This window comes from Primulina huaijiensis, chromosome 5 (genome assembly GCF_012295235.1).
Source record: "Primulina huaijiensis isolate GDHJ02 chromosome 5, ASM1229523v2, whole genome shotgun sequence".
Lineage (NCBI taxonomy): Eukaryota > Viridiplantae > Streptophyta > Magnoliopsida > Lamiales > Gesneriaceae > Primulina > Primulina huaijiensis.
Genome location: NC_133310.1, coordinates 3,867,636 through 3,885,161, shown reverse-complemented (window position 1 = coordinate 3,885,161; position 17,526 = coordinate 3,867,636). Strand labels below are relative to the sequence as shown.

At 35.3% G+C, this 17,526-nt stretch overlaps 3 protein-coding genes across 5 annotated transcripts; all 3 read right to left on the bottom strand.

Moving 5' to 3' along the window:
* Positions 1–1,164: 1,164 nt before the first annotated feature.
* Positions 1,165–1,834, bottom strand: LOC140977458 (uncharacterized). Its single transcript, XM_073442200.1, has 2 exons — positions 1,297–1,834; positions 1,165–1,181 (listed from the first exon to the last, which is right to left on the bottom strand). Exons 1-2 carry the CDS (start codon positions 1,832–1,834, stop codon positions 1,165–1,167), a joined length of 555 nt encoding a protein of 184 aa, XP_073298301.1.
* A 5,940-nt stretch (positions 1,835–7,774) lies between these two features.
* LOC140976427 (probable alpha-mannosidase At5g13980) lies at positions 7,775–15,330 on the bottom strand. 3 transcript variants are annotated; one of them, XM_073440568.1, is made up of 28 exons: positions 15,219–15,330; positions 14,764–14,970; positions 14,487–14,606; positions 14,230–14,316; positions 14,074–14,145; positions 13,837–13,950; positions 13,525–13,625; positions 13,334–13,427; positions 13,067–13,234; positions 12,905–12,991; positions 12,585–12,650; positions 12,459–12,515; positions 11,996–12,215; positions 11,764–11,903; positions 11,534–11,599; positions 11,392–11,451; positions 11,233–11,304; positions 10,626–10,673; positions 10,416–10,535; positions 10,187–10,252; positions 9,384–9,496; positions 9,177–9,261; positions 8,875–8,985; positions 8,706–8,798; positions 8,518–8,565; positions 8,338–8,406; positions 8,018–8,241; positions 7,775–7,929 (listed from the first exon to the last, which is right to left on the bottom strand). In XM_073440568.1, exons 2-27 carry the CDS (start codon positions 14,764–14,766, stop codon positions 8,044–8,046), a joined length of 2,478 nt encoding a protein of 825 aa, XP_073296669.1. In that variant the 5' UTR covers positions 14,767–14,970; positions 15,219–15,330; the 3' UTR covers positions 7,775–7,929; positions 8,018–8,043. The 3 variants fall into 3 exon arrangements, with proteins under 3 accessions (XP_073296669.1, XP_073296667.1, XP_073296668.1); XM_073440566.1 differs by having other exon boundaries at positions 14,796–14,970; XM_073440567.1 differs by having other exon boundaries at positions 7,775–7,916; positions 14,796–14,970.
* On the bottom strand, positions 15,308–17,227 carry LOC140977457 (probable alpha-mannosidase At5g13980). Its single transcript, XM_073442199.1, has 7 exons — positions 16,923–17,227; positions 16,621–16,704; positions 16,453–16,541; positions 16,030–16,204; positions 15,721–15,840; positions 15,464–15,550; positions 15,308–15,379 (listed from the first exon to the last, which is right to left on the bottom strand). The coding sequence occupies exons 1-7, from the start codon at positions 17,127–17,129 to the stop codon at positions 15,308–15,310; spliced, it is 834 nt and encodes a 277-aa protein (XP_073298300.1). The 5' UTR covers positions 17,130–17,227.
* Positions 17,228–17,526: the final 299 nt, after the last annotated feature.

Here is a 17,526-nt window from a genome sequence, read left to right as displayed (position 1 = left end):
GTCCTCCTAATGATTCAAAGAGTCCAATAACAGACTTTCAACCAAATGCTAAACCGCAATGAAAGTCATTACTTTATTTCAGAGTAATTCAAATAAACCTTAGTCTGTACAGAAAATCAAATCATGTCAAATGAGTCAATGCAAACTGAATACAAACTCCCACTGTACATGCATATTCACTATATGGACAACACCAATGTGTGTCACATGCCCAAAAATCTTGGGTGGCCAACCCATGACAAACGCATCCGCAATATAGAGTTTGCAATAACATGCTCAATTGATACACAACCACTCTGAATTATTTCCTTCCAACTAGAAACTTCATGTCAATATCTTTTGACTTTGACAACTTTCAGTTGTTATTTAAATATAATATAGCGGCTTTATTATCACAATTGATCCTCAATGGTTTCTTAGACCAATTATCATTACCGGTGATAAAATTCCGCAATTTTATTCGGAGTACAAATATCCAACTATTTCCAAATGTCAGATTTTCGATGTGTGAGCATAAAATCCTTAGTTCACTTTATGTACCACATAACCCGATTAATAATCTAATGTCGGGTTTCTTAAATATCTACTCAACATTCCAATGATATTCACAATATCTAAACAATGTTCCCCATAAAACCGTACGAGATTACCACCTGATAAAATTTATATCACCACATATGTGGACATAAACATCAATATATTCTTCTCAATGTTGACTTTACAATTTACTCACTTCCACTAAAGTCAACATACGAAATTAATTTGCATTTAATTTCAAAATTTCATGCATGCATAATGTCAATGTGATTTAAAATATTGATGTTCAATTTATCAAGCTTATCAATCAAGGAACTCATAACAAACATATTTGAATTTCGAAAAATTGAAAAGTTTCATTACCACAAGGATAAAGGCAAAAACTTGATTTGTCCAAACATGAACCTAAAATCAAATTTCGTCTAAAAAATACAGTGCAACAGAAGTGTTTTTTCAAATTCAAATACCAGAAAATAAAAATCTCAGTTCTTAAATGAAGCTTTAAAAAAACACCAACAATTTTATTGTCATTTTCTATAAGATGTATTTTTCACCATCAGTTGGAAACCGGCTCCTTAGGCAACCCTTTCTTTGCATGTCAATTGGCTTATTTGGGACAATCCTTCTTCACATGCCCATCAGTCCTTTTGCAAAAGAAACAAATGATCACTTTATCTTATTTCTGTTGCTCCATATGCTGTTAAGTCCCAGAGTTTCCTTCCTTATTGCTCTATTTTCTTTTCTTATTGATGCAATTACCTTGATAGTTAGATGCCAAGTGAGCACTTTCAATCATATCTTGTTTCAATATCTCCTCATCCTGAACGCACTTCGCAATAAGCTCATTCAAAGTCCACTTTTCTTTCTGGGTATTATAACTTATTTTGAATTGATTAAATTGCGCAGGCAGAGAAATCAAGACTAAATGCACGACTATGTTTTCCGACAATTCCAACTTGAATGCTTTTAGTCGAGTCACAAGATTTGACATTTCCATTATGTACTCCCTTATGTTCCCTTTATCTTTGTACCACATTGAGACAAATTTAGTCAGAATAGTACTTGTCTCGACCTTTTCATTTACAGTGAAACGATCTGCTATTTGAGTAAGGAACTTTTTGTCATCATTTTCTTCAGGAATTGCACCCCTAATAGTATCTGGAATGGAATGTTTCATAATCATCAGACTCATGCGATTTGATCGCTCCCAATTTTCCAAAGAACCCTTTTGATCAGAAGTTCCTGAACTGGTCAAAAGTGCGGGGCAATCTTCCCTTAACGCATAGTCCAAATCCATGCAACCGAGCACTATCATAACATGCTCTTTTCATTTCTTGAAGTTTGAGCCATTAAGTACTGGAATGTTGTTCAGATTGACAGATATAGAAGATGCTATAACAAAATAGAAAAAAAAAAAAACTCACAATAAATTATAGTCCATGCATATATTTAAATTAAATAAATCATAAAATATAAGCATACTGGTGGTGGGCCCATAAAAATACCTAGCACAACATTGATATTTAGTCTTTGAACAAAAATAATAATTTGTAAGTGGTATTCTGAAATATCATGGTTATTAAATATTGATAATAAATCCGGCCAACAATATGCCTTTCTTTGGATCGAAAATTGCATGCATGGATAAATCCAAAATTATCACATATTTAGTACCACATATTGTGCTAAAATTTGGCCAGAAAATGACCTTCCTTTGGGTCGATCATTTTCTGCATAAATTTAACACAATTTAATATCATATAATGTATCTACAATCTGGCAAGAAATAATCTTCCTTTGGGCCGATTAATTTCTGCATAGTTTTGACACACTTTAAGACCATATAATTGTGTGATTATAATTTGGCCAAAAAATAACCTTCTTTTGGACCGATTATTTTCTGCATAGATATAAACACTTTTTTTTTTAATTCTGCAATCTGGCCAAAAAATAGTCTTTTTTTGGGCCGGCTATTTTTCGCATATATATAAATGCACTTGAAGAAGATATATTGAATCTAAAATTTGGCCAGAAAATAATCTTCCTTTGGGCCGATTATTTTCCGCATAGATCTAGATGCACTTTAAAATCATCTATTGTGTTGGGAATTTGGCCAATTGAAACACAATTTATTTTGAACTTTAACAATATCTACATATCTCAAAATCACTTTATAAACATGAAGTTTAAATTTAGCACCAAATTTGAGATACAAGATATCAATTTAACTTAAAATTTCCACAAGAAAATTTAATTTACCTTAATTGGGCCAAATAAAGCATAAGACTAAATATGCAAGAAATAAAAATTTGCACCTTATAATTATTCATCCACAAATATTTTATCAAAATAAAAAAGAAGATAAAATAATGAATAATTCTATATTAATTTTATTTCATGCAATTAAATTTTGAAATGGTCGAATTTAATATTTACAAATCAGAATTACAGAAGTCATAAAATAATAAAAGGTCAAAATTCTGGATTTCAAAATTTGGACAACCAAACAAGGCCTTAAATTAACCAAAAAAAATTCGAAACTCTAACCTTAACCCCAAAAACGGCGCCGCCACCTCCTCCGGCGATACCAGTCTGCGGCTACAATCACCCAGGCGTCGCATTACCACGGCTGACTACTTCCATATCATACGGGACCACCTACTAGTTCAAAAACGATCGAAATCCAAAAAATTGGACGGAAATCACGCAACCATATTGCGATTTCCGAGCATTTATCCTACGATTTCCGGCATACAGAGGTGTGGTGGTGGTCGTCCCGACGTTTTGAATCGACCTGAGCCTTCAATTTCCGGATTTGGATTCCATATGGTGATCAATTTCAAGGCTACGGTTTGAGTATTCAATTTTTTGGGGATTTTCGATTTTTTTATTTTAAAAATTCGAAAATAAATCTGAATTTTGGGTGTAAAAATCGAAAATACTATATCCGAAGAGCATGAATTTATTCAGATCCAAATTTAGAAAATTTTAAGAAAAATCATATCTGAATCCAAAAAACTTATAGACTAGAAAATTGTATCAGATCTGGGAATAAAACGTAATTTTCTGTTTCGATCCATCAATAAAAATGTAACACCCCGAAAATTTAAAGGTCCACGTAAACCACATGCATGCAATTAGTAAATTCTCGTGTATTTTAATTAAATATTTTAATTGCATGAATTAATTTTGCTGTGCTTACTTGCATGTTTAAAATATATTTTTCTACATGATTGCATTAAAATGTATTTTTAAAAGATATTTGAGTTGCGATCGAGGAACGGAGACCGAGGGCTGAGAAAAATAGAAAATGTTTTTATTAAAGAATTATTTTTAATTATTTAAAATATGGTTGATGCATTTTAGTATTTTTTGAAAATAAAGGGTTTTGAGGTGATTTAATACGCCGGGACGTAAATTTTATCAGTGTTGGTTTTTCAACAAAAATACGAACTTTTTGACAACCCGGCTAATAAATTCACAAACTTATTTAAGCAAAATTATTTTTAATATTTTATTAAGTACTAATGGGCTTAATAGGCCTAATTAATCTTGTTAGTGGGCTTAAGTTATCATTAGTACTTTAATTGATATTTAAAGTGCAATCCACCCCATATTTTGACACACAACTTCACGCCTCACCTCTTTAAAAATCTGAAAACTCTTTCTCAAAACATCACACGGCACACCTCTAAATTCACGAGAAAGTTGCAAAATTTCAAAGGAAAATTCAGCCAAGGGTTCGTGTCATCGTTCTTCGCAATCGTCAACGTAAATTCGTGCGTAAATTACGCAAAGGCATGCCATACATATCCTTTTCTCATCTATCACATCGTATTATCGTTTTAAATATCATGTGCATGAAAAGCATGAATTTCTTATGATTATTTTCGGAATATTGCACATACATGTAATAAATTCATGAATTTTGATCCAAAAATTATGCTAAACATGTGTTAAGGGGCTGCCATCGATAGGGTAATAATATGGATTGGTCTATAGCCAAATCATGATAATTATTGAAGGGCATTATATACACTGGAAACCGTAGGAAAAGAATAAAGAACAATCGTGAGTTTCTCTTGGAGTTTTATGTGCTCTTGTGGTTCAAGTTGCACGGTGACTTTGCATGGTGCTTAGGGGTTCGACCAGGTCTTGAGGAGGGTTCGGTTGGGACGTGGCTAGGTCCTAGGAAGAGTCCTAGAATGGCTAGGACTCGTGGTTCAGGCTGGGGAAGAGTCCACGAAAGCTAGGACTCTTCCCAAGCAATTCACGCGCGCAGGAGTTCAGGAAGAAGAGGGGCTCACGGTTTAGGGCGGGCGCTGGCTAGGTAGTCCAGTAGGGACTAGGGACGATGGGTCAGGGCTAGGATGGGGCCTGGTGCAGCCAGGGCTCGTGGTGGCTCGAGGGAGATGAGGGCCGAAACCTTAGGAACAAGAGGAAGGTAGCGCGCAGCAGCTGGTGGATTTCAGTTGGTTCGTGCGCGAGTCTAGTGGCCTGGGCTGGTATGGGCTGGGTCTGGGCATGGTCCAGGGTTGGTTAGGGTCGGCTGGGCTCGGTGGTGGCTCGGCTGGGGTGGTCCTAGGTTGGCTAGGGGTCCTCGATGTCGCGAGGAGGCTCACGCTGTGCACTTACAGAATTTGGGTCAGGTTCCAGGTGGGTTTTTGAGCGGGCCAGGCCGGGTTTTGGGCTGGGCTTGCACAGTAGGGTCCCTAGATTGGTTGGCTAGGTTTTGGTTCAAGGTGGCTCGGGCGTGGCTCGGGTAGATTAGAAGATGGCTCGGTGCGTTCGATAAGGTGTCAAAAACGAAAATTTAAGAAAGAAAAATTGATCCAAGGGTCCACGTGGGTGGCTCATGACTTGGAAGTGTAGAATAAATTCTAAAAATGTTATGTTAAAAATTTGGGATCAAAATAATGAGTTTTGGGAATTTTTCGGGATTTAATCGCCGTACGAAACGCTAATTAACGAGTTAATCGAAAAGTCTAGTTTGAAGCTTTATAAAATTATGAAAAATTACGTTTAAGCTTAAATAATTATTATAAGTCTAAGTTTTTAATTTGAGAATTTTATATTAAGGTTTAGGTTAATTCGGGATTTAAACGCATTAATACGTCACATTTAAAGATTAATTTAAAAGTCCTCGTTTTAGGCTAAATAAAAATATGAGAAAATTAATGTAGGCTTAAATAATTATTTGGGACATGTTAGAGTTAACGAAATTAAGAAAATATCAAAAACGTGAAATTTTACGTCTAGGGGTAAAACGGTCTTTTCACACCTAAAAATTAGTAAACGTCATGGCAGTGCCCTGAATGCTGTTTTATGTGCTAATATGATTATTTTCTATAGTTATGGATGCTTATGGAATTTTAAATGTTAAAATGATATTTTAAACGTTTATGAGTTTTTATAAGTTAAAATGATATTTTAAATGTTTAGGGAATTTTATATGGTTATGATTTAATATATCAAAATGTTATTTTAAATGTTTTGAGGTTAAAATGATTATTTTTAAATGTTTATGAAATGTTCATGATTAAATTATGATTTTTAAATGTCTATAGGATTTTTATGATTTAAGGTTGACATTTAAAAGACATGTTGCATGATTGGTTTCAAAAATAAAAATGATATGTTGTGGATGATTTTTATAAGTGATGAAAATTGTAAAATGTTGAAGGAAGTGAAGTGATTGTGACTAATTCGTTAATAATGGCGATGTCGTGAGGGTGATGGTCCCAGTGGGGGCCCGACGATCGTGTTTCCATTATTGCGAATATGAGGTTATGAGGTTTGAGGAAGAAAAGGAATATCGTGAGGGGAGAAGGCCCCAGAGCTCCAGCCCATTTATGGGAGAAGGCCCCAGAGGGAGCCCCGACGATCGTATTTCTATTCGATCATGTTAGGCCAAGGCTCAGTTGACTGGTGAGAGCGTCGCTGATGTCCCCGCCGCCCAGTACTGTGGTTATATGTAGATGGATCCATCGATCATGTCATGTCATGTCAGGAAAGTCACAATTAACGATATGAATTCAACAAAGGAAAAAGGAAAAATGTTTATGATCATGAAAAATGTTTCATGTTATGTTATGTTGAGGAAAAAGTAAAAGGTTAAGGTTTATGTTATTCATGTCATGAAAATGTTTATGTTTAAAGTTGATGCATCATTATGAAAATGTTTTTATTTAAAGTCCATGCATCATAAAAAGGTTTACGAAAATGTTAATGTTTTAAGTTTATGCATCTTCATGAAAACGATATTTTAAGTACAAGTATTTTTCACTGTTGCATGTGATTTTATATGTATTATTTGTTATAAAGATTATGGTGGGTTGAGTCTTTAGACTCACTAGGTGTGATGGATGCAGGTTATCATGATAATGCTAATGGAGGTCTTGATGGTTGATCCGACTGGACTGAAGGTGCACATGACCCGAGGACCGACGCTAGTTTCCGCATATATGTTATGATTTATTTTAAAAGATTTTATGACTTTTATCATGATCACGAGTGGTTTTTGAGAGGTTACAATATGGGCTATACTTTTAAAATGTTATTTTTAGATTTAGAAAAATGTTAGTTGGATGTTTATTTTAAAATGATGTCAAAAATATTTTATGAAATTTTATGGTTAGGCCGAATGCTATGTGAGATTTAAAAAAAAAAAAAAATTTCTAGCACATTTTGAGAAAAAGAAAGGCAGACGTTTCAAAAAAAAATCTCATAATTCAACATGAGCGTGGCTCTGATACCACTTGTTGGAGATTTAATAAAATAAATCTATAAATCATGTGATTAAATCCATATATCACAACAAGTCAGGAATTCATGTCGAATTATCAGAAAATATGAATAATAGTAAACACGTACCAGAATCTATTGATTGATCTAGCGTCAAAGTTATGGATCTTCCAAGGCAACAGAGAATCGACCACCTTATTCTTGCCTTTGATGGGAGAAGGAGAGAGTTCTAGAATACGTGCGCCGTATGTATTCTGTGTTATATTCTCTGTGTCTTGGGGACCATAACCTTATATAACCTTAGCAATCTTCAACCCATCATAGAAGACCTAATTGGTCTGGGTTTATACACATAAGGTGGATCATACCAATTTATTTAATATTTTGGAAACTTATAATTAATTAGATCACTTTATTGTGTCTTTTATTAGATAGCTTGTCGATGTACAATTAATTAAATTATGTGAGCCCACAAAATAATTCCAACAAGCTACATTAATGAAAAAAAGACCCCATATTATGCCGACGCGCAGCAGCAGCAATAGTAGTAACAGCCTTAAATATTCACATTTAGATACTCGAACGGGCGATCCATTATCCAAGCCTTCTTATTGAACCACCTTGGTGATCAGGAACTGAGAGCGTTTCCTTAAATATGAGCTCAGTTAGAATAAAACCCGGTAGTAATCAAAAGGATTCATGAGCTCAGAATGTGCCAAACACTTCAGCAACTTACCTTATCTCTCAATTTTCAGATAGATTTCAGTTGAGTTCAATTATGAATGTTCGAATTTCCATTGGGCTAAGTTCTACCACCAACTTCACAGGATCTACAGGACCCCCTCTCGGTACCGTGCCTTGGTTTGTATTCGAGCCTTCCACTTTCCAAGATAACCTCTTTTTCTCCATTTCTTCTCTTTCTTGATTGGCTGAGAGACTCATTTCCTTGACTTTGTTTATCTGATAAGATCATATTAGTCAAAACAAACTGCTAAACATTTGTATGGGAATGATTACAATAACTGACGCATGTTAAGTTCATATAGTTTGTCTCACCTTCCTTTTAGCAAAAACTCCCTTCAAGTCCACGGTTGCCATCACCGAAAAGTCCTTGTCTTCTCCAACCTATGACAAGATAATCAAAATAAGGAAGAAAAAAATGAGATGAAAACAGAGAATATTTTCTATAGGCGAGTTGAGAAAATGACAGATTCTTGAATGATTTAGAATGACAACCTCGTACAAGTGCGCCAACCGAAAGAGAACATTTCCATTTTCAAGCTCCTGAGCACCAGAAGAGTTCAACAGCGGTAAAATATTACATAGTACTTCTTGTTTGTCATGCCCCACCGCCCATCTCGGGGGCCCGAAATATATACACAATTTAAAGAATCTGTGGTCATCATATTTGTGTGAAGAATTACCTGGAGAGTTATTATAGCAACATTATTAGGAAGGCTGTAAGAAGGATCCATTGCTGAAAAGGTAGGTGTTGGGAAATTCGTCCACTCGTCATCCTGCAGATATTAAAGGAAATATTGAGTATTAAATATTGACTCAACAGCAAAAAGAATAGCATGATTCCCAGGTTACCTGCTCGGAGAAAGCTAAAATGAAAGGTGAATATATCTCCTGTCCAAACGATCGACGCCACTTTGACCCCTCTCCAAGTGGATCAATCCTGACGTAGTACTTTCCTTGGATCTGCAAGAAGTTTAGAATTTGATCTGGTTTTGTGGGTACACTCGATTGAAATGAAACAGAAAACTAATACCTTAAATCTATACAAATGATATACAATAATTAGTTAAACTTCATAGTAGCTAGTTAATATTTACAACAAAATTCTACAAGATGCTTCAGCTTTTTCCAACATCGTGACAGAGTATGCTTACAGTTAAACCCAAGCACTTCTCTTTGACACAGACTGTTTCATTTAGAGCCTCATCGACACCTCTGCTATCGTCATATAGCAATCTCCTATAAAACAAGACCTCAAGTTACAATAGTAAAGTTAAGCATAAAAGTAAGAGTAACAACTAGATTCATTCCTGTGACAATCAACATAATACGAAACGGGAGTCTGATAAAATGAGCAGAACCTGTGGAGCATTATCTCCAATTCACCATCAGCAATACTTGATCCTCCTACTGATCTATCCACCAAAACTGATAGCTCTGAGGTCTCGTCTTTGATGTAAGCTCCAAGATTGATCTGAAAGAATGCCAAATGTGATAAATGAAGCAAAATAAGATAATTGGTCGGCAGATGTTACAATATCTCATTAACTTCTTGACATTTTGTTTCCTTGACTTCTCTAATAGGATCAATGTTATAGTCCAAGCACTAAGTGGACCTAGATAGGTTAAAAATATTTCAACTATTCTTCCGTGTTCAGAACCTAGTTAGAAGTTAGAGGTGAGTGAAGACAGAAAGGAAGTAACTCAACCTAAAAATAAATAAATCTTCAGTGTTCAATGGAAGCAACAAACCCCAAAATATAAATCAATCGTGCATCAAAGTGTGGACCACAGATGGAAATTGTGCTGCCAATTGGAACTCCCAGAAGCTAATAACTATCTACTTGTAGTTTTATTGTAATGTGTACAGTAAAATAATGGATTTTTTTAATTGAATGCGGGCTAAATACTATATACTGAGTAAATTTCATTTTGTGATAAAATTCAGGTTAGATGCCCTTGGAGTATCGCTATATGCATATATGATATATGTCTTTAGAATAGAAGAAACACATTTGAAAGTGGTGACAAAACGTTGTGCTGATAACCATCTAGTATGTTGTTGGCAGCTAGAACATGATAGCATAATTCCTTCACATAAAATTTTCGCCGAATGAAAATCAAAAGGAAAACTGTAGAAAGGGTTATTTTAGACTAAACATACTGGATAGTAGTTTCCTGCAATAGGTTGGTTCACTTGAAGGTCCCAATCAGTTCTGTGGTCTCGAATCTAAACAAAAAACAGCAAATAGTAATCTATCAATGCCTTGATAATGTCAGAGTCAACGAAAACCATTCATTTTCCACGTAATAATAATGAAATATATTCTGAACAGTATATTAGTTTTTGAAAAGAAAAATCAGTGACTGACAGATTAGTTGATGGAACATACCCTTTCAAGAAAATCACGCCCATTAGAGTCTGTATAAAAAATTTTGTTGTTTCCTATTTTGGATTTTATGCGAGTAACAATCTCCTTACCAAAACCATCATCAGTGGGAATGGGACCAACCTATAAAAAAAGAATAATTAGGTAGGTTTCCGATGAATAACGATGGATAACTTTCAAAAAATAAAGAGAAAAAGAAGAGGACTGAATTACCACAAACTCAAACTCAGCATGTTCCTTTTCCTTGTACACTCTGGTAATCTATGCGCAGACATATTACAAGTTCAGATAACAAATAAAAAAATCACAATAAACTAACATCTTACTTGCAAATCTCTAGTTTTTTCATTGGATAATTGCACACATTACACCAGTGAAATCCCGAAGTTGGTGAAAACTCTTCATGAAAAAAATGATCTATCAACTCTCCATATTTTCAAAATTTGAGCACACGTAACCCTAAAAACATCTACATACAAAAGATGTAAGTGCTCAAGATTTGAAAACACCAGGAGTACATAGATCATTTTTTTTCATGGGCACTTTTTAGCAATTCGAGATTTTTTTCAATGTGCAGATCCTAATTTCCAACTGTTTTCCTCATAGATTATTGAAACTGTCACGAGAAACTGAGTTAGGATTGCTATAGTAGCTAATTTCAAAATCACTGCTCGTAAAAAGAGCATCAATTTTTTCATTAAATACGTTCATCAAGGCATTGAGTACCCTCAGAACATTATATATGTTTTTGAAATAGAAGTTCAAATGAAATAAAAAATAAATGTCATCTGATGTATAAATTACTGAATCTACAGCAAACCTGATATATCCAGGAATTAATCATCTGATGAACTTCGTCAAAGAGCGGTCCTCGAAAAACTGTAAGTGGAACCTGAAACATATATTAATTAGCTTACTTTTTTTGATCATGCAATTGTTACTCAAACCGGAGTCTTAATTTAGAAAGGAATGTACATACCTTCTCTTCAGACAGCTCTGGAAATGAGCCATTTGGCCGGAAAACATAAGCCCCTGAAGCCTTCAAAAAGTAAATGAAATTATTGAATAAAGTCCACCAGCAACAATTTGGGAGATAAATCTAAACGACATGGGGATGTTACCTGAAAATCAACACTCCTGTCATATCCAGTGAAATAACCGTATGATTGCTCAACAGAAATGTTTACCTTCATTACAGAATATAAATGCTATTATGTATGTTCACCACTTTGCAGCACCAAATCGGAAGTTCACAGAGCAAGTTGCTGATGATAAGACTACTATAGCATATGACAGAAAAAAAGGCGCAGCTAAAATAGGCAAAAAGATGAGTTAATTTCTGAGGACATACCAAACTCCTGCTATTAATATATTGCATCAGCTTTCCATTAATACCAGAGTGCACAAGCTTCAAGCTGCCTGAACCTATTTCTATAGGACTGGTTTGACTCCATTCAAAAGTGTATAACAATTGTTTTGACAAAACAGATGCTGCATGAGTTAACAAGTGACAAAATGTTAAAAAACATCGAGTACGAAAGCACAACACAATTACTACTTTCAAATAAGATCAGTCTAACAACCTCCCAGTTTATCACTTGAGATCATATAACTACTAAAACCCAAAGGTGGAACTACCGCTGTAAATGCGAGCCAATACTTGGGATTGACATTTGAAGATTTGCCCAAGTATGCACTGGCATAGGATTTTGTGTTGGCTATTGAAGCATTAACTATAGGGATAAGCTGTGACAAAATCAATTGTCCTGCAGCATCTCTAACATTGACATTCTCATTGACTACCTGCATCAAAAGCATAAAATAACATAATTTAATTATTTGCTAACTAAATTTCTTGATTTTTTATTCTCGATTTAGTTGAACAATTATGTCAATTCATGTATTAAAACCAGTCTTTTTTCCTATTAAATCACAGACCAGGACAAAGCCTGATGTACCGAGAAGAATAGACAAAGAAAACCTGATAATTTGACATCACTATCAAAGCAAAAACTAAATAAAAATGATCAAATGAAAAATGCTCACAGGAATTCTCACGATCTCCGTTCTCTTCCACCCCATAGGATTGTAGACAAGTACCACCTATGGAAAGCAAGGGAACGATTTATCTATTATTTATATACTTTTTTCGATAAAAAAATTGTTACTTACTAATTTTTTCCCAAGAGAGAGGTCAACTTCTGTTGGCGGACAATAGCTTATGTTCAGAAGGGGGCACTGGTGAGAAAAGAACGCATTAAATCTTTGATGCATCTAATTAACATCAAAATATAAATAGAAGATCGCTCTCCCGGTATTTAGAAATAGCAGTTAAAACATCTAGGTGAGAGAGAATATGATAATTCAATTTGATTGAACACATGTTCAAAACAAGTTGTTGAAGAAACCAAACAACTGCTCAAGATAATATTTTGTTTTCAAAGAAAAGATAAGCACAAATACAAGAGAACCGAAAGTTCAGGGGCATTTGCCTGCTTGAAGTCTGTAACAAGACTCTTGCATTCTGAAGTTGATGCTTGTGTCAAACAACCAAGTGCAGTTGCCACAACTTCCTCGGACTGCAGTAATAAAACTCAAGATGTTAATTTATTACCATATGGTGGCAAAGAAAAAATGTTTGGAAAATATTGTACCTCCTTGTAACCAATTGAAAGCCGTTTGGCATAGTCATGAGCCACATGTTGCTTCTCAGTACCAGTAACTGCATCATGATGTTGTACAATTGCCAATGCATCGGCCAATGAGTCAGTTGTTGGTCCTGATTCATTTCTTCCTTTGAAAAGCTCTAACTGTCTTGCTGCCTAATTAAGACAGGAGAGCAGTGAGATTTTGGATTGAAAGCATTTGCATCAGAGAGTTACATTAATGATCAGAAATATTTAAAGGGTTTCATGACCTACCAAATAGTAGCCGCTCATCATTCTGACATAGCCTTTTAAGGCGGGTCTACTTGTAAAATATCCTGTCCAATAAGAATTTTCTCGATCCGCATATCTGATACACATTGTGATTCAATTATCACCCAATAACTTTAGCAGAATAATGTGCATTTTTTGAATATATTTAGGAAAAATTAAAAACTTGAACCAACGGGAAGTAGTCTTCAGTTTTAAGAGGCCACGACTCATGTAAGTCATATTTTGCATCAGTGTATATAGATGGAGTTGAATAAAGTGCATTGACTCTGCCATCCTGCAATCAGGTTGAAAATCTTTATTTTATGAATAGGAACAGGATCGAGACATTACAATATTTATAATGCAAATGTTGTTTTCAACAAGAAGTTTTTGTGCAAATTTAAAAGTAAAATGATTCTCAACAAAATATTTCAAATAATTAAGCCTCTCTTAAGAATCATTCGACAATGCCAAAAATGTGACTTGTACATTCAGAAAATACTGACTTGATTTACATAATGTATGAGTTTATCCATATTCCGAAACCACGTATGCGAATATTGATACTTGAAGTCTGTTCCCATAGTCCACATTATATGATTTGAACGTGTAACATTGGCCTGTCATGGTGAACAGAGTAACTATTTTAGATCAATATGAAAAACGAAAAGGCAGAAAAATAAGAAAGACAAATAGATGGCAAACAAGAAACTTTAAAAATAAATTTGCCAGTAATTAATTACCTGTGAGATGGCAGCAGCTACAAAAGCATCGACACGCTCTTGAACATTGTAATCAAAAAGATCCATGTCATCCTTTGGTCATAAAGCATAGACTTTGTCACAATCTTCACAGCTAAATGTCAAGATTCAGACATTTTTATTTTTCTAAAGAAATACCTGGACAACAGGGGAATCAGAATCGATTTCAAAGTAAAAACCAGTTGGTGGCTCATAATTCCCCGCGTAAAATGCACCGGTAAATATCTGAATAATTCAGAATGACAATGTGAAGTGAAGCACTCAACTTTCGTTGATAAAAAGCTTAAAGAGATGACAACTAGTTATGAGCATCAAAACAAACACTAAAGCAATCACAAGTATGACCTCATAGAAAAAAACAAGTACGGCGTAAAAAATTGAGTCTATAAGATAACCTGAGAGGATGAACCACGACTTTTGGAACCCTGCCAGATAACCTCGAGGGTCTTGTCAGAACTCCTTTTGGCTCTATCTTGATAGTCAATTCGAGCAAAGAAAAGAGAGTCAAACCCAACCTATACCAAAGAGCGTCATGATTTTCAGTTAAAAGAAGTCTATGACATAGGAAGACATTGTTCTTAATATCCCTGATACTACATAAATATCATTCAGCATATTGGTGGATGGATTAAGAAAAAGACTTGGACATGAATGAGGAGGCAGGATCACGACCATAATCTACGCGTACAGACTCATAATGCTACCTCTGCCCCCAAAAGGTATGCTTGAACAGCAGAATGTCCAAAGGGGTCGATCTGCCAACCGATTCTTGGTGTGACATTGAAATCTTCTTTGAGAAATCGGTGTCCCAGTGTTGTTTGATCTATCATATCAATGTAATGTGTGGTTGCCTCATCATGCATGCACATGCCACCATTTCTGCATAGACAAAATTATTTCTGAACAAAGAAGAAAAACACCATCACCTACCAACAAATTTTTTTTTAAAAAAAATTAAGGCCGATTTTATTAGTAAAGAAAAATAAAGATTACAAGAGAGGGGACCCGACCAAACCTACCATACACTAGTCAAAAGAAGAGCAGTGACTGAAATATTATTTTTCACATTCACAGCAACAACTGAATAAATTGCTAGCTTGTAAATCTCATGAGAACTACGTTAGTACATGAATTCAAGTTGACCCGAGTTGACAAGCATTTTGACTGTATTTTTCATTGCTTCACTTTGGTCTCTCCACCACCGCTGGAAAAAAGCCTAATACAAAATCGAAATTATTGACACAAACTGAAAACTAAATATATAAATGAACGCNAGATCCATGTCATCCTTTGGTCATAAAGCATAGACTTTGTCACAATCTTCACAGCTAAATGTCAAGATTCAGACATTTTTATTTTTCTAAAGAAATACCTGGACAACAGGGGAATCAGAATCGATTTCAAAGTAAAAACCAGTTGGTGGCTCATAATTCCCCGCGTAAAATGCACCGGTAAATATCTGAATAATTCAGAATGACAATGTGAAGTGAAGCACTCAACTTTCGTTGATAAAAAGCTTAAAGAGATGACAACTAGTTATGAGCATCAAAACAAACACTAAAGCAATCACAAGTATGACCTCATAGAAAAAAACAAGTACGGCGTAAAAAATTGAGTCTATAAGATAACCTGAGAGGATGAACCACGACTTTTGGAACCCTGCCAGATAACCTCGAGGGTCTTGTCAGAACTCCTTTTGGCTCTATCTTGATAGTCAATTCGAGCAAAGAAAAGAGAGTCAAACCCAACCTATACCAAAGAGCGTCATGATTTTCAGTTAAAAGAAGTCTATGACATAGGAAGACATTGTTCTTAATATCCCTGATACTACATAAATATCATTCAGCATATTGGTGGATGGATTAAGAAAAAGACTTGGACATGAATGAGGAGGCAGGATCACGACCATAATCTACGCGTACAGACTCATAATGCTACCTCTGCCCCCAAAAGGTATGCTTGAACAGCAGAATGTCCAAAGGGGTCGATCTGCCAACCGATTCTTGGTGTGACATTGAAATCTTCTTTGAGAAATCGGTGTCCCAGTGTTGTTTGATCTATCATATCAATGTAATGTGTGGTTGCCTCATCATGCATGCACATGCCACCATTTCTGCATAGACAAAATTATTTCTGAACAAAGAAGAAAAACACCATCACCTACCAACAAATTTTTTTTTAAAAAAAATTAAGGCCGATTTTATTAGTAAAGAAAAATAAAGATTACAAGAGAGGGGACCCGACCAAACCTACCATACACTAGTCAAAAGAAGAGCAGTGACTGAAATATTATTTTTCACATTCACAGCAACAACTGAATAAATTGCTAGCTTGTAAATCTCATGAGAACTACGTTAGTACATGAATTCAAGTTGACCCGAGTTGACAAGCATTTTGACTGTATTTTTCATTGCTTCACTTTGGTCTCTCCACCACCGCTGGAAAAAAGCCTAATACAAAATCGAAATTATTGACACAAACTGAAAACTAAATATATAAATGAACGCAATCAAATATGATTTATCTCACCTGCTCAGCAAAGATAAATTTCCGGTTTTTATCAGCCAACAATGCTGGAATCAACGAATCCAGCACATTCTGCACACACGCTACCTACACATACAGCATTTGCACACCAAACAATCAAATCCATAACAGAAAAATCTAATCAAAACCCCAGTCCACTATAAGTCATCTGAGAGTCAACATCGAACAACATGAAACATGGACTAATAGCATATTACACCGCTTCGTCCCGGACTTATCCATCATTCAACAAGCTAGAAACACAATTTAACATGGAAAAACAAATTAAAAAAACGCCGTAGTACCTGAATAGAATTATTGGACCCAACGTAATACTGATCAATTGTCTTCAACCAGCCTACATCATCGTGCGAGTGAGGGACCAAATGAACATTCAGCTTTCCAGGAACAACACCTCCAGAAGTATTGTAAACCATGTACTTCGCCTCCACCGCCAAAACACACACAACACACGCAGTAAGAGCCAACCGGAAACCTCGAAAACTCGCCATTGCCGGAAACTACAGAAAATTCAGCTGTTTTAACATAATAATGGATTCGAGAGCTGCAGAGTTAAATGATAGATATGATAGCTCAGTGACAGGGTGTGAGCAGATATTTCCATTTCTTCACATGGAGAAAGTTTTACGGTGGATCGAAACCGTTGATCCCCAACACCAGATCTAGAAATCGACGGTGAGTGACGGATCGGACCAATGGTCCATATACATCGAAGAATTCTGAGAGTAATTTTGACCAAAGTCAAATAACCGTTAAGATTTTCACGCAGTTGACTAATAGACTTGATCATTTATTGTTATTGTTTTCCAAAGGAACGAGTAGGTCTCTTATGAGACGATCTCACAAATTTTTATCCGTGAGACAGATCAACTCTACAGATATTCATAA